General features: G+C 49.1%; 1 protein-coding gene across 15 annotated transcripts in view; it reads right to left on the minus strand.

The window, feature by feature from the left end:
• MEAK7 (MTOR associated protein, eak-7 homolog) overlaps window positions 1-15309 on the minus strand; it is a 54569-nt gene extending 39260 nt beyond the window's left edge. For 11 of the 15 annotated variants that reach the window (XR_010837948.1, XR_010837950.1, XR_010837946.1 and 8 more), the window contains exons 1-3: window positions 15168-15269; window positions 4188-4365; window positions 270-500 (exon numbers count right to left, since the gene is read on the minus strand). Coding sequence is in view for 2 of the 15 variants with exons in the window: in XM_059045538.2 (XP_058901521.1) it covers window positions 270-500; window positions 4188-4340 (384 nt within the window). In the remaining 13 variants the exon portion in view is untranslated. Of the gene's footprint in view, window positions 1-269; window positions 501-4187; window positions 4366-10331; window positions 11503-11748; window positions 11784-15167 lie in introns of those variants that run through there. The other 4 variants (XR_010837944.1, XM_059045538.2, XR_010837952.1 and 1 more) reach the window with 4 other exon arrangements.
• Between the last annotated feature and the right edge of the window lie 1376 nt (window positions 15310-16685).

Genomic DNA, 16685 nt, shown 5'->3' on the forward strand with positions numbered 1-16685 from the left:
CCAACTGTGATGGACCGCAGTCTGGAACAGATCGTGTAACTTGGGTAGTTACTCATTTCCCTAATGATACCTTTGGCTGGTCTGGATTACCAGCGCCTTTTTGTCCGGGAGTTCTGACCACAACCAGTAACGCGGTCGAGGAGCCGCCCCCCCCCGCCAGGGCGGACCCGTGCACAATGCCGCCGTCACCTGCTTAATCGTCCGAGGTCCCCCACCGAAGGAGACCAAGGCTGCCTGGGATGGCTGCGGAGGGCCTGGTGGCCTCTTACCTTTCGGACCTCTCTTGCTTCCACGGGACCTCCTGTGGCAGAAATCATCTTCAGGACCACGAGACTCTTCTCCTCGGCATTTCCTTTCAAAAGGTGGGACATGGACACGGTGAACTGCTCCCGGGAGACGCGCTCGCTGGGCCCCTTGCTCTTCCCAGTCCCGTCCACCCTCCGCACGGCCTCAAACAGCCTGGTGACCATCTCTGCGGGAAGAGCTTCCCCCACATGCCTCTGCGGGGACAGGGAGGTGAAGAGGCCAGACAGGGTGCCCGTCAAATGAGGCAGGAAGATGGGAAAAGAGCTAAGGGAGAAAGACCAACCGCTGCTACCTGCACGTAACCTTCCTAGATGCCCACAGGCACCATCTCTCCCCACCCAGGGGCATCGTGACACCCCAGGACCCGCACACCTAACGCGTCCTGGCTCGTGGCTCATCCTGGCCGTCACTCTTCCGTCACCTGTTGCCATCTTGCCCTGCAGACTTCCCAGCCTCCCCAGACTGGCCGTGTCATTCCTGCCTCTGGCCATCACCTGCTCATCTCTCTGCTCATAAGATCTTCTCGATTCTAGTTTCTAGTAGCTGTCATGTGCGCATGCCCAAGTTTATTTCCATATGGAACATACGCTCTGTGGAGGGCTAAACTGGTCTCCTCTATATTGTGGACTTGCAAATATATTAGCTAGCTTTATCAATCCAAGTGCTTTGTGCTCGATATGCATTGGAAAGGGGGGGAAGGATAAATTGGGAGATTGGGAGTGACGTGTACATACTACCATATATAAAACAGATAACTAATAAGGTCCTACGGTATGGCATAGGGAACTACTCAATACTCTGCAATGACCGATACGAGAATAGAAGCTACAAAAACGTGGATATATGTATATGTATAACTGATTCACCTTGCTGTAAAGCAGAAACCAACACAACACTGTAAATCAACTACACTCCAATGAAAATTTTTTAAAAACTAATAAAATCTAGTTCTCGGGACTTCGCTGGTGGTCCAGTGGTTAAGACTCCACACTGCCAATGCAGGGGGCATGGGTTCAATCTCTGGTCAGGGAACTAAGATCCCACATGCCACGCAGCACGGACAAAAGATTTTTTAAAAATCTACTTCTTAATTGTCTTGCTGGTAACATTCTGTAAATATCCTTTTTTTTAATTTTTTTTAATTTAATTTTATTTTTAGCTGCATTGGGTCTTGGTTGCTGCGCGCGGGCTTTCTCTAGTTGCGGCGAGCGGGGGCCACTCTTCGTTGCGGTGCGTGGGCTTCTCATTGCGGTGGCTTCTCTTGTCGCGGAGCACGGGCTCTAAGCGTATGGGCTTCGGTAGTTGTGGAGCCTGGGCTTAGCTGCTCCGTGGCATGAGGGAGCCTCCCCGACCAGGGCCCGAACCTGAGTCCCCTGCATTAGCAGGCAGATTCCCAACCACCGCACCAACAGGGAAGCCCTATCCTTTTCTCTTTGACTCCAACATCAAATCTGGTTTGGTCCAGAGATCACAAATACAGGGGGAGAGAAAGCAAACCATGAGCTAAATCAGTGGGGTCTGAAAACTGAACTCTGCTGTAACAACTTCCTGTGTCTACATGGTCTGTGACAACACTGATATTCTGCATTTCTTATAAAGCAGTTTCCTACACTCACTGCTCAAAAAGAGTATTCCTATCTCTGTCGGTGTTTCCAAAGTTCTACTGGAAGAGAAACCTCTAATTCATCCCAAAGGAAACTTTATTTGGTTGCCAAGGTTTTCTGATCAACTTTTCACCCTATTTATCTTTTTTCTTTTTTTTTTTTGCTGCATTGGGTCTTCGTTGCTGTGCGTGGGCTTTCTCTAGTTGCAGCGAGCGGGGGCTATTCTTCGTTGCGGTGTGCGGGCCTCTCATTGTGGTGGTTTCTCTTGTGGAGCACAGGCTCTAGGCACGCTGGGTTCAGTAGTTGTGGCATGTGGGCTCAGTAGTTGTGGCTCACGAGCTGTAGAACGCAGGCTCAGTAGCTGTGGCTCATGGGCTTAGCTGCTCTGTGGCATGTGGGATCTTCCCGGACCAGGGCTCAAACCCATGTCCCCTGAACTGGCAAGAGGATCCTTAACCACTGTGCCACCAGGGAAGCCCCACCTTATTTTTCTTGATAAACACCTATGAACGTTGTCACCAACTCAGCAGTTAAGTCCCTAAGTGGCCTGTCTTGTTCTGTCTACTCCTTAGTGGACTAAGCTGTCTACAGCTTAGTGGGCGACCCAGCAGACTGGGGTGCTTTTGGTCTAGTGAAGATACACACGATACACACACACACACAAGCTGTGACCCCAATCCCCCCCGGCCAGTTTCCTCAACTATAAGATGAGTATGTTGGGGGGTCCCCAATGTCATCAGCTCCCATTCTGCATGTTCTAAAAGAGGAGGCGCTCCTCAGAAAGCTGAAAAATAGAGCTATAGCACATGATCCCACACTCCCACTCCTGGGAATACAGCCAGACAAAACTATAACTCAAAAAGATCCCTGCACCCCGATGTTCACAGCAGCGTTACTCACGAGAGCCAAGACATGGAAGCAACCTAAGTGTCCATCGACAGAGGAACAGATAAAGAAGATGTGGTACATATACACAGAATGGAATATTACTCAGCCATAAAAAAGAATGAAAACATGCCATTCGCAGCAACATGGATGGACCTAGAGATTATCATACTAAGTGAAATGAGTCAGACAGAGAAAGACAGATACTAAACGATGTCACTTATATGTGGAATCTAAAATATGGCACAAAAGAGAACTTATCTACAAAACAGAAAGAGTCACAGACATACGGAACAGACCTGTGGTTGCCGAGGGGGAAGGGGAGGGAGAGGGGGAGGGGTGGACTGGGAGTTTGAGGTGAGCAGATGTATACTATTATACATAGGATGGATAAACAATGAGGTCCTACTGTACAGCACAGGAAGCTATATTCAATATCCTGGGAGAAACCATCATGGGAAAGAATATAAAAAAAAAACGTATATATGTGTATAGCTGAGTCACTTTGCTGTACAGCAGAGATTAACGCTACGTTGTAAATCAACTACAGTTCGATAAAAAAATAAATTTAAAAGAGGAGGCTCTGGGGCTTCCCTGGTGGCGCAGTGGTTGAGAGCCCACCTGCCAACGCAGGGGACGCGGGTTCATGCCCCGGTCCGGGAGGATCCCACATGCCGCAGAGCGGCTGGGTCCATGAGCCATGGCCGCTGAGCCTGCGCATCCGGAGCCTGTGCTCCACAATGGGAGAGGCCACAACAGTGTGAGGCCCGCATACCGGAAAAAAAAAAAAAAAAAAAAAAAGAGAAGGCTCTGAAATGTCTTCACACATTGCACCACCTCCCCACTGCCCAGGGGGATGGGCTGATGAGGTCTCTTCACTGTCGTCTCGCTCTGTCTGAGCACACGAACGCGTGGCCAAGAGGCCCATGGGACGGGGCCAAAAGATAGGTAAATGGGCAGTTCTCACCCGTCAGGTGAACCCTGACTCCGAAACTTCGTTACTTTGTTAGGAAAACCACAAAACTCCTAGGACGTCAAACACTTACGAATCCTGAAGGCCAAGGTGGACTTGGAACTTTGCAGTTACTGGACCCACAAATACAGTTAAGGGCAGCCTGTCACTCATCCGGAGGGAAAGCGGGGACAGGAAGAGGCCAGCCCCCCTAGTCAACCTCAAGTGGGAAAAGTCCCCAAAACCCTGTGATACGAAGGCTGGGCAGAACAGCTGCAACACTGACCACAGAACCCACAAAGCTGAAAATAGGTACCTCTCTGTCCCTTCCCAGAAAACACGTCCCTCAGTGTTCCCACACCTGTCTTACAGGAACACACAGCCAACTTTGGCCTGACCCCTCTCCAAACTAAACACGAACTTCTGACTGTTACTCTTGCCTTCAGTGCCTGCAGAGAGAAGGATCTGGGCGAGGTACTGGAGCCGAGTCCCTCTGACGACAGTGCATCAAACAACCTGTCAATCTCGGCCTGCTCCTCAGGAAGAAACCGCGAGGAGAAACGCTGCCCCGCGTGGCTCTGGCTATTTCCCATCTCTCCTTGTAGCTGACAGGATTCTCTGCAGAAGGAAAGTTCACACCCAGTTAGGAGGGAAAGCAAAATGTAATCATCACAGAAAATAAACATTGATAATTATACGGTCAAGGCAACCAATATCGACCTACTTGCAGAAACAACACATCACAGCTACGTAATGTTGTTTCAGTGTGGTAGAAATTAATGGTCGACACAAATAAAGTGGGAAAACCCAATTCTAATTCTTCTGACTGCCTGAGGCCTGCTCACAATTGCCAACCAACAGTCTGGGTTTCTTTATTCAAAAACAGTTTCTAAGCTATTGTAACTAAAACGTAGAAAAATCAGGATTTCAATCTAAATATTCATTTTTTAAAAGTCTGAGTTGAAAAAAATAATCTATAAGGCTGGATGATCACACATATTTAAATAAAATCAACACCCTGCAAATATCACCTACAGAGCAGACGTGCTATTCAACATGTTTTTCCCTTTGCGATCCTGGCTCCACCTGGCTGGCTGTATGGTCTTGGGCAAACGACCAGAACTCTCTGTGCCCCAGTTTCCTCGTTTGTAAAATGGGAATAATCACAGCCCAACCTCAGACGGCTGTGATCATGGTTGGCCAAAGCTGTGAGATCAGGACTTCCCTAGTGGCGCAGTGGTTAAGAATCAGCCAGCCAATGCAGGGGACACAGGTTCGAACCCTAGTATGGGAAGACCCCACATGCCGCCAAGCAATTAAGACCATGCACCACAACTACTGAGCCTGCGCTCTAGAGCCCATGAGCCACAACTACTGAGCCCGCATGCCACAACTACCGAAGCCCGTGCACCTAGAGCCCATGCTCCACAAAAAGAGAAGCCAGCACAGTGAGAAGCCCCCACACCACAACGAACAGTAGCCCCCGCTCCGCACTACTGGAGAAAGCCCGCGTGCAGTGACAAAGACCCAATGCAGCCAAAAATAAATAAATAAAATTAATTTATTAACAAATAAATAACATACAAAGGAATTCCCATAACATTATCAGCTGATTTTTCAGCAGAAACTCTGCAGGCCAGAAGGGAGTAGCAGGATATACTTAAAGTGATGAAAGAGAAAAACCTACAACCAGGATTACCCAGCAAGGATCTCATTCAGATTCAAGGGAGGAATCAAAAGCTTTTCAGACAAGCAAAAGCTAAGAGAATTCAGCACCACCAAACCAGCTTTACAACAAATGCTAAAGAAACTTCTCTAGGCGGGAAACACAAGAGAAGAAAAAGATCTACAAAAACAAACCCAAAACAATTAAGAAAATGGTAATAGGAACATACATCTCGATAATAACCTTGAATGTAAATGGATTAAATGCCCCAACCAAAAGACACAGACTGGCTGAATGGATACAAAAACAAGACCCAAATATATGCTGTCTACAAGAGACCCACTTCGGACTTAGCAACACATACAGACTGAAGGTGATGGGGTGGAAAAGGATATTCCTTGCAAATGGAAATCAAAAGAAAGCTGGAGAAGCAAATAGACTTTAAAATAAAGACTATTACAAGAGAAAAGGAGGGACACTACATAATGATCAAAGGATCAATCCAAGGCAAAGATATAACAATTATAAACGTTTATGCACCCAACACAGGAGCACCTCAACACATAAGGCAAATGCTAACAACCATGAAAGCAGAAATCAACAGTAACACAATAATAGTGGGGACTTTAACACGCCACTTACACCAATGGGCGGATCATCCAAACAGAAAATAAATAAGGAAACACAATCTTTAAATGACACAATAGACCAGACAGATTTAACTGATATTTATAGAACATTCTACCCAAAAGTGGCAGAATACACTATCTTCCCAAGTGCACATGGAACCTTCTCCAGGATAGATCACATCTTGGGTCACAAATCAAATCTCAGAAAATTTAAGAAAATTGAAATCATATCAAGCATCTTTCCTGACCACAACACTATGAGACTGGAAATCAACTGCAGGAAAAAACCTATAAAAAACACAAATACATGGAGCCTAAACAGTGCACTACTAAACAACCAAGAGATCACTGAAGAAATCAAAGAAGAAATAAAAAAATACAAAGGAACAAGTGACAATGAAAACACGACAACTCAAAACCTATGGGATGCAGCAAAACCAGTTCTAAGAGGGATGTCTATAGCAATTCAATCTCACCTCAAGAAACAAGAAAAATCTCAAATAAACAATCTAACCCTACACGTAAAACAACTAGAGAAAGAAGAACAAAGAAAACACAAAGTCAGTAGAAGAAAAGAAATCATAAAAATCAGAGGAGAAATATATGAAATAAAAACAAAGAAAACAATAGCAAAGATCAATAAAACTAAAAGCTGGTTCTTTGAGAAGGTAAACAAAATCAATAAACCCTTAGCCAGACGCATCAAGAAACAAAGGGAGAGGATGAAAATCAATAAATGAGAAATGAAAAAGGAGAGATCGCAATTGATACTGTAGAAATACAAAGGATTATAAGAGATTACTACAAAGAACTATATGCCAATAAAATGGACAACCACAAAGAAATGGACAAATTCTTGGAAAGGTACAATTTTCCAAGACTGAACCAGGAAGAATTAGAAAATAGATCCTAAAAAATATAAATATTTTTTGGTAAAAAATACTCCTATCACAAGAAATGAAATTGAAACTGTAATTAAAAATCTTCCAACAAACAAAGGTCCAGGACCAGATGGCTTCAGAGGCAAATTCTATCAAACATTTAGAGAAGAGCTAACACCTAATCCTTCTCAAACTCTTCCAAAAAACTGCAGAGGGAGAAACACTCCCAAATTCATTCTATGAAGCCACCTTCACCCTGATACCAAAATTAGGAAAAGATATCACAAAAAAAGAAAATTATAGACCAGTATCACTGATGAACACAGATGCAAAAATCCTGAACAAAATACTAGTGAACAGAATCCAACAACAAATTAAAACGATCATACACTACGATTAAGTGGGATTTATCCTAGAGATGTAAAGATTCTTCAACATATGCAAATCAATCAATGTGATACACCACATTAACAAATTAAGGAATAAAAACCATATGATAATCTCAACAGATGCAGAAAAGGTTTCTGACAAAATTCAACACCCACTTACAATAAAAACTCTCCAGAAAATGGGCACAGAGGGAACCTACCTCAACATAATAAAGGCCATATATGATAGACCCACAGCAGGCATCATACTCAATGATGAAAAACTGAAAGCATTTCCTCTAAGATCAGGAACAAGGCAAGGATGCCCACTCTCTCCACTTTTATTCGGCATAGTTTTGTAAGTCCTAGCCACGGCAATCAGAGAAGTAAAAGGAATACAAATTGGAAAAGAAGAAGTAAAACTGTCACTGCTTGCTGATGACATGATACTATACACAGAGAATCCTAAAGATGCCACCAGAAAACTACTAGAAATAATGAGTTTGGTAAGGTTTCAAGATACAAAATTAATGCACAGAAATCTCTGGCATTCCTATACACCAACAACGAAAAATCAGAAAGAGAAATTAAGGAAACAATCTCATTTACCATCTCAACAAAAAGAATAAAATAACTCGGAATAAACCTGCCTAAAGAGGCAAAAGATTCGTACTCAGAAAACTATAAAACACTGACGAAAGAAATCAAAGATGACATAAACAGATGGAGAAATATACCATGTTCCTGGATTGAAAGAATCAATATTGTGAAAATGACTATACTACCCAAAGCAATCTACAGATTCAATGCAATCCCTATCAAACTACCAACGGCATTCTTCACGGAATTAGAATGCCATTACAATTCATATGGAAACACAAAAGACCCCAAATAGCCAAAGCAATATTGAGAAAGGAAAACGGAGTTGGAAGGATCAGGCTCCCCGACTTCAAACTATACCACAAACCTACAGTAATCAAGACAGTATGTTACTGGCACAAAAACAGAAATATAGATCAATGGTACAGGACAGAATGCCCAGAGGTAAACCCACGCACATCCGGGCACCTAATTTACAACAAAAGAGGCAAGAACATACAATGGAGAAAAAACAGCGTCTTCAATAAGTGGTGCAGGGAAAACTGGACAGCTACATGTAAAAGAATGAAATACACTCCCTACCACCACACACAAAAATAAACTCCAAATGGATTACATACCTAAAAGTAAGGCCAGACACTATAAAACTCTTAGAGGAAAACATAGGAAAGACACTCTTTGACATAAACCACAGCAAGACCGTTTTTGACCCACCTCCTAGAGAAACGGAAATAAAAACAAAAATAAACAAATGGGACTTAATTAAACTTAAAAGCTTTTACACAGCAAAGGAAACCATAAACAAGACAAAAAGACAACCCGCAGAATGGGGGAAAACATTTGCACATGAAACAACAGACAAAGGATTAATCTCCAGATATACAAACAGCTCATGGAGCTCAATATCAAAAAAACAAACAATCTAATTAAAAAATGGACAGAAGACCTAAATAGATGTTTCACCAAGGAAGACATACAGATGGCCAAGAGGCACATGAAAAGACGCTCAACATCACTAATCATTAAAGAAATGCAAATCAAAACTACAATGAGGTATCACCTCACGCCAGTCAGAATGGCTATTAACAAAAAATTTAGAAACAATAAATGCTGGAAAAGGTTTGGTGAAAAGGGAAGAACCCTTCTGCACTGTTGGTGGGAACATAAACTGACACAACCACTATGGAAAACAGTATGGACGTTCCTTAAAAAACTAAAAATCGAACTACCGTATGACCCAGCAATCCCACTACTGGGCACAGACCCTGAGAAAACCATGATTCAAAAAGAGACATGCACCACAATGTTCATTGCAGCACTATTTATATAATAACCAGGACATGGAAGCAACCTAAGTGTCCATCGACAAGTGAATGGATAAAGAAGATGTGGCACATAGATACAATGCAATATTAGCCATAAAAAGAAACGAAATCGAGATATTTGCAGTGAGGTGGATGGACCTAAAGTCTGTCATAGAGGGAAGTAAGTCAGAAAGAGAAAAACAAATACTGTATTCTAACGCATATATATGGAATCTAAAAAAAAAAAAAAAATGGTACTGATGAACCTAGTTGCATGGTAGGAACAAAGAGGTAGACATAGAGAATGGACTTGAGGACACGGGGTGGGAGAGGGAAGCTGGGGCCAAGTGAGAGTAGTATGGACGTATATACACGACCGAATGTAAAATAGAGAGCTAGTGGGAAGCAGCCGCATAGCACGGGGAGACCAGCTCGGTGCTCGGTGACCACCTAGAGGGGTGGGACGGGGAGGGTGGGAGGGAGGCTCAAGAGGGAGGGGATATGGGGAAATAGGTACACATATGGCTGATTCACTTTTGTGTACGACAGGAACTAACACTATTGCAAAGCAATTGTACTCCATCCAATAAAGATCTATTTATAAAAACAAAAGACAAAAAAATAAAAATAAAGGAAACTCCAGGTACCAAAAGGAAAAGAAGTGAACAATTCAGTGGCATTTGGGACAATCCCAACATTGAGAGACCACCACCTTTACCCAGTTCTAAAACACTCCCATCTCCCCAAAAGACACCCCACACCCGTGGGGTCATTCCCCATCCCCGATGCCTCAGCCCCTGGCGACCACGAATGCGCTTTCTCTGTGGATTTGCCTATTTCAGACATTTCATGTGAATGAAACCATCCAGTACATGGTCTTTGGGGTGTGGCTTTTTTCATTCGGCATAATGTTTGAAAATTCCGTCTGCATGGTACCATGATCAGTACTTCATCCCTTTTTATGGGTGAAGAGTATTTACGGTATGCCGTCTTTGGTTTATCCATTCATCTGTTGATGGACATTTGGGCTGTTTCTACTACCCTTTGGGTGTTGTGAACAGTGCTGCTGGGAACATATGTGTACACGTACTTATTTGAGTCCCTGCTTTCAAATTTGGGGGCGGCAGGTACCATACCTAGGAACGGAAGTGCTGGGTTCTATAATCTGATGTCCACCTTTTCAGGAGTTGCCGAACTGTTTTCTGTTTTACATTCCCAGCAGGAAAGCACGAGGGTTCCAATTTCTCCATATCGTCTCTGACATTCTTGCTATTTTTCCATCTTTTTAATCCAGCCATTCTGGCAGGGGTGCCCATCTGCCCCGAACGGGAAGCCTCCGGCAGAGGGCTCCTTGGACAGGAGCTGTAGCGCACTTGCAAAGGCTGCTGGGAATGGGTGCTCGTGCAGCCCAGTTTGGGGCTATCACTCAGGGGCCACCTGATCTAAATGTTTCCAATTCTCAAGTTTTTCAGCAGCCTAAGAGCCAAGGAGGAAAACTTCCAGCCCTGGGCTCAAGGTCCAGCCTAAGTGGGGCTTTCTTCATGTCTAAGAAACAACGAGCAGCAGCAGCTGGCGCCTGGTCCCCTCCGGGGGGCACAGCCCAAGCGGCCATGCCAAGGCAGACCCGTCCTGTTTGTCAACTTTTCTAAGAGCCCCAGGAAACAACCTGATCACGTAGGACTTGATGAGGAGGCGAGCCATCATCATTTGATTTTTAAACACCTGCCACTTCTGGAAGGGAGTAGGAAAGAGTGCCAAGCAAAGGCAGAAAGAAGGTACAGAAAGAACATCACCGACGCTGCAGTTAATTTCATATATTCTGCCAACTGCAAAGCAGTGCTCTTAGTATGAAGTGTCTGAAAGCAATGCCGGAGAGAAATCACCATAGAAAATCGCTCGATGCCCCCTGGCTAAAGACAAGCAGGAGTGCGCGCGTGGTCAGAGCTGCATCTCCAGCCCAAGGCAGCGAGGAAGCACGGGGGGGCTCGGTGAGAGTGTGAAGGGGGGATGCTTTCTTGCAAGGCTCAAAGAAGGTGCGGGTGCCATGCAGTGACTGGGGAGCTTGATCCTTTTCATCAAGGATGCAGGAGGAACAGGGAAGGGCTAGTGTAATCATCAGGAAGGATGCTGCACTGTTCTGTTGGCCAGAAAGCAGGCTGCAGGTTATTTTGGGACCCCGCACAGTGACCTAATCTGTCTACGCAGCCCGGTTTTGCTTTCACTTGGTTCCACCCCAGCTTTACTTCCATTAGCGATAAACCACGATAGCTTTAGTCAAAAGTATTTTTAGGTTCATACCCTTCCAACCAGGGAAATGCAAGCTTCTCTCAAAATCTGTGTTAATTTTATCAAGTCACCAAAAGACCCGTCACACAACTCTCCCTGTGTCCCTACCTCGTTACCCTGCTGAAACCCTGGAAATGGTAAATGAATTAAAATGTACCCTAGAGCAATCTGTTTCGTTCTCGGGGTCTTCCTAGCAAAGATCACCACGCTTTTTCACTTCATCTACAAAACCTTAAGGTTTGTGACATGAGAAGGCCCCCGACTCACCTACGCTCTGGAAGAGATGACGGCCTTCTGAACACCTGGGGGGAAAGGTTTTTGAGCTGTCAGCACAGCTTCATGTCAGAGCCGGACCCTCCCGGCCGGCTCACAGCCGTGCCCACGCAGGTGGGCTCCCAAGGCCGAGCTGGCGGATGCGTGTGGTCCCCTCGGAACGTCAGACACCAGTCTCTGTGGACAACTCCCTTCCGCCCGTTGTCTGGCTCAGAGGACCCTCAAGTCCACGTCTGCAGCCCTCACCACCTACTCAGCCTCGGGCTCCGAGAAGAGCCGGCGTTCCTGACTTGCCTAGAACCGACTGCTGCCCTGACCGACGCGGACACAGGTCCGTCCTTACCCGCTCTGCTTTGCGCTGCACCCACACCTGCGTGCCTGACTCACCCACCGGAGAACCCGAATGCCATTAGAGAGACGGCCACCTGGCCAGCACCCGAGCCAGCCTGGCACACGCACGCACGGGGACGTGCCCACCAGGCCTGGGCCACCAGGCAGAGCTGACAGCAAGGACGGGGGCTCCACCTAAAGGCCGCACCTCCAACTCCCCACAATCCTGGGAGAGCATCCTTCCTTCTCAAAACCGAGGAATCGCTCTATGGGGGGGGGGGGTACCAGCCTCTTTCAGGGGGACATCTGGGGCTAAAAGGCTGCCAACATGTAAATGCCTCTCCCTCAGACATTCCCAGATGTTCCCTGACTGAGCAATGAGTGCGGCCGGGGGCAGCGCCACTGAGAGGTCCTGGGGCCTACCCCCTCCGGCACACTGGCCTTCCTGCCATCCATACATGTATCTAATTCCTTCAACAGATAACTAACTCAGCGTCTCCTGGGCCAGGCTCCGTCAGAGGGAGAGCAGACAGAAGCCTCAGAAAGGCCCAGGGCCTGCAGGAGCGTCCCGTCCAGCAAATGCTGCAGCGATCGGCAGGGACGGGGCAAGAGTAGAGAATGTCCCAGAGGACATGCTCCGGCTGGGCTTTCCGGCACCCACAGGGGGCTCGCCCAGGAAGCAGGAACAGTGCACACAAAGGCGCAGGGGTGAAACCGACATCGGCCAGGCGAGGTCTGGTGTGCGGAGGGGACCAGAGGGGTCTACAGAGCAAGGTGGCCTCGTCTGCCTCCACCCAGCCCCTCACTTCCAGCCCATCCCAGCCCCCTCCTCTGTCCCACCGGAGACAGGCTCCCCCACTGCTGTCTGGAAACAGCAGCCTGGCCTCCTCAGGGCCCGAATGCCTGCGAGAAAGGACCAGAGCTGGGCAAGCAGCCCACAGGAAGGACCGGAGGGCAGAAATGCACAGGAAAGGTGCGGTCCATCGGCATGCGGCAGACTCAGGGCGGCACCTGGAAGAGAGGCCAGGGAAGGCCCAGGAGCAGGGCAGCTGGCAACACTGGATTTTCTTCTAAGAGGAGGGAGAACTCATACACCCTCACGCAGGAGCCACAGGCCTGGAATCAACAAGAGGTGGAAGGAAAGGCAGCCTCTCAGACCACGCCCCGGGCCCCGGGCCCACCATTCTCAGTGTCCACAGCGCACTGGTAAGAGGACACGTCTTTAGACAGCTCCAAGGACACCCCGCTCCTGTTAAAGAGCTCCCACAAGGCAGGATGACACAATGGCAGTGGTACAGCGGCCCCAAGTTCATCCAGCCCGGACTCCCTCGTTTTCTCAGGCCTGAAATCTCTTTAATCAACTTTGGGGAGGAACCGAAGGCCTTTGATGCGTCCTTACTTCACCCCAGATGCATATTCCTGAACTTTCTTTCAGTCCCTGGCAATGGTTTTCTCACAGGACTGTCCTGGGTGCACCTCGGTATGTGCCACAGGCTTTATTTTCCGGCCAAGCTGTGCATAAAACAACCCAACGCTGGCCTGAGTCTCCTGCAGGTTTACCTATGTCACGTTCTCTTTCGAGAGGACGCGCCTCAGTGATCCTTTAAGTTTGCAAACCCCAGTGGGTCTCAACTGGGGGCGGTTTTGTCTGCCGGGCACAGCGGACAATGATGTCTGGTTGTCACAACCAGGGAGAGGGGTGCTGCTGGCACCTAGAGGATAACAAGCAGGGGTGCTGCTAAATACCCTACATCACACAGGACAGCCCCCCCCCCGGGAACAAAGAAGTCCCTGGCCCCAAATGTCAGTAGGACTGAGAATGTGAAACTGGCTTCCAGAGATGCAGGGCCGCGGGGCCCAGCGGGGGGGTGGGCACTGAAGTGCAAAGATGCACAGATCCGAGTTCAAGTTCTGACGCTGGTCGGTGTTAGGGCTGAGGGCAAGTGATGAAGCCTTTTCCAACCCTAGTCAAAGAGGGAAAGTGCCACCAGCCCTGTCATGAGGGGGAAAGGATTAAATGAGGCAACACAGAGCATTTATCAATAATTCGGCTTTCTGGAGGCCAGAGAAAGAGACACATGAGCCGAAGGCAACAGAAGATTTCTTGCCTTGGAACAAGACAAACAGCCCAGGTTGGAAGGAACAAACTCCCCAGTGCTAAGGAGGGAGCCAGGAGCTGTTTTTCTGCAGAATGGGCCGCAGTTCCTGCTGGCATCCTAGCATGGCTTAGGCACCTCTTTTCTGAGCCTCTCTGACGACTCCTGTCCTCGAGGGACACCCTGGACTCTCCACCTCCAAGGGGCCACTGTCCTGGAAGCAGCAATCTGGCCCTCGGCACAGCCCTTCTGGGAAGACTCCCACCGCCTCACCTGCTTCAAGCTTTGTTTACATCCGAGAACCTTCTGCGAAGTGTCAGCTTGAGCCTGGGCCAGCAGCCCGCTGTGCAGAGCCCCTGCTGGCCAGAAGGTGCCCTGTCCCGCTCCTGCCCTATGCTGGCTTCCCTCCCTCCAGGGAGCCCCAGTGGCTCATCTGCAGGGTGTCAGCCTAGGAGCACTTCCTTCTCTCCCCTCTGCCCTGAATTTAGTCATCACCTCCACTCTCCGGGGACAAAGTAAGTAGGCGGTGGTCAGAAGAGAGACTGCCCCAGCCCGGCACACACTCCAGTACAGCCCCCTGCCTCGCCTCTTCCCGCCGCCGATGCTTCCCCAGTTCTGCGTCTCTACAGCTCTCTCTCGCTTTCCCTTCTGACAGCGGGCCTCCGCCCTGAGAACCCTCGGGTAAGGATCGGCCGGAACCCTCTGATCTCAACCACACGGAAGCAGAATGTGAGGAGTGATTCTGTGCTCCAACTGACCACGCGGGGAGACTCTTCCTCCCTCGCAGCTGTCCCCCCACCACTCCCCATCCCGCCGCAGGGCAGAGAAGCACGGGCTGCCAGGGAGGGGCAGGGCCCAGGTCCACTCTGGCACCATTCGCTCCCAGGAGCAGGGTCATCGCCCCCACCCCTAAGCTGGCCAGGCTGCTCCCTCCAGGCCTCCTGACCAACGACCTTCCGCCTCCCACACCCCGACCCTTCCGCTCACCGAGGCCCTCGCCCACTGCCCCAGAGCCGACCCGAGCTGCCTTTCCGCTTGCGGTCCACAGATTTTCCTCTAGAGCAGCCCACCCCGTTGCCGGGCGACGCTGCTGACGGACGGCTATCTGCCCCAATGGCAGAAGCGGAAGCCTAGTGGGCGGAGCCTTACAAAGAGTTCAGTCAATGGATATGCACCTCGTGGGGAGCGGGCCGGTGCAGGCGGGTGAGGGCGGGGCCGGCTGCAGGAAGGAAGGAGGGGGAGGAACTGGAAAAGACGCTGGAAGCGGAACTGCGAAAGAGAGTGGCTGAGGATTCATGGGAGGAGCCAGGGAGGAGCACCTGGGGAGGGAGGGGTTGTCTGGCCTCGGGTAAAGTAGCTGGGCCTTGGGAGCCGGCATGGGGACGGAGCTGGGAGACAGGAGAGCGGGCCTAAGGGAGACCCAGCGAGAGACGAGAGAGGCAGGTAACCCAGCCGCGGGACCCTCCACTACTGAGGTCTCCATGAATTAAAACCCAGACCACCACCCTCTGGCACCCCTCTCGCTCCCCCTCCCCCAACTAATCTGGGCACAGCCTAGCATCCCAGGGCCCGGGCTCCTGCCTCCCCGCCTCCCCGCAGCCCAGCCCCTCTCTCTTCCTGGGAGCCCTCACTTCTGTCTTCGTTCTCTGACCCCCAGTCCTTTCCAGTGGCATTTAAACGTGCTTAAGTCTGTCCAGTCTTGATAAATAAACTCACCTTGACCCTCAGGCCTTCTCCAGCTTCTCCCACCCCATCCCCAACCCCTGGACCCCAGCTTCACTGCAAAATGTCTCAGGACTGTTGTCCGGATTTATGCACCTTCCATTCTTTCCCCAAACCACTGAAACCTGGCCCCAGAGGCTCTGTCACTAAACCCATGGGGCACTCTCAGCCCTTACACGCAGGGGCTTACAGTGAGCATTCCTGCCTTATTAAAACTCTCCCTCCTGGGCATCTAGGTCACTCAGCCCTGGCTTTTCTCCCCTCCCTCGCTGGTCGTTTTCACCCTACGCGTCCCCCCTGACATTAATTCCTTCCTCCTGTCTTCCTGGTGACTTCACTTCCCACCTGTCTGCTCTGCTGACCCCCAAACCTGCACGTCCAGCTGGTGGTCTAGACCGCACTCTGACCCCTAAGGCCCATCAGGCTGCGTCTCAAACTCAGCCCAGCCAAACCCAAACTGTTCCCTCCGAAACGGCACCTCCTATTTACTTCCTTCCTGAGGGCCGGCCACCACCTTCCAGGCCCAAGTCAGAGAACTGGAACCATCGTGGATGCTTCCTCCTCCTTCTCTCCCCATGTTCCATTACTTACTAAAGCTGTTTTACCTCCAAGATCTGGCCTGCATCCACCCACTTCCCTCCATGTCCCCAGGGCCCCCTGCCTGGGCCAGACCCCAATAACAGCCTCCTGCCCTCCTCCAACCCATCTCCCAGCCAGAGCCAATGGAACAGTTGGCGCAGAAATCCTTATCCTGCCCCCAAGACTGAGAAGTGGCATCACAGG

Source organism: Kogia breviceps, chromosome 18, assembly GCF_026419965.1.
Source record: "Kogia breviceps isolate mKogBre1 chromosome 18, mKogBre1 haplotype 1, whole genome shotgun sequence".
Taxonomy (NCBI): Eukaryota; Metazoa; Chordata; class Mammalia; order Artiodactyla; family Physeteridae; genus Kogia; species Kogia breviceps.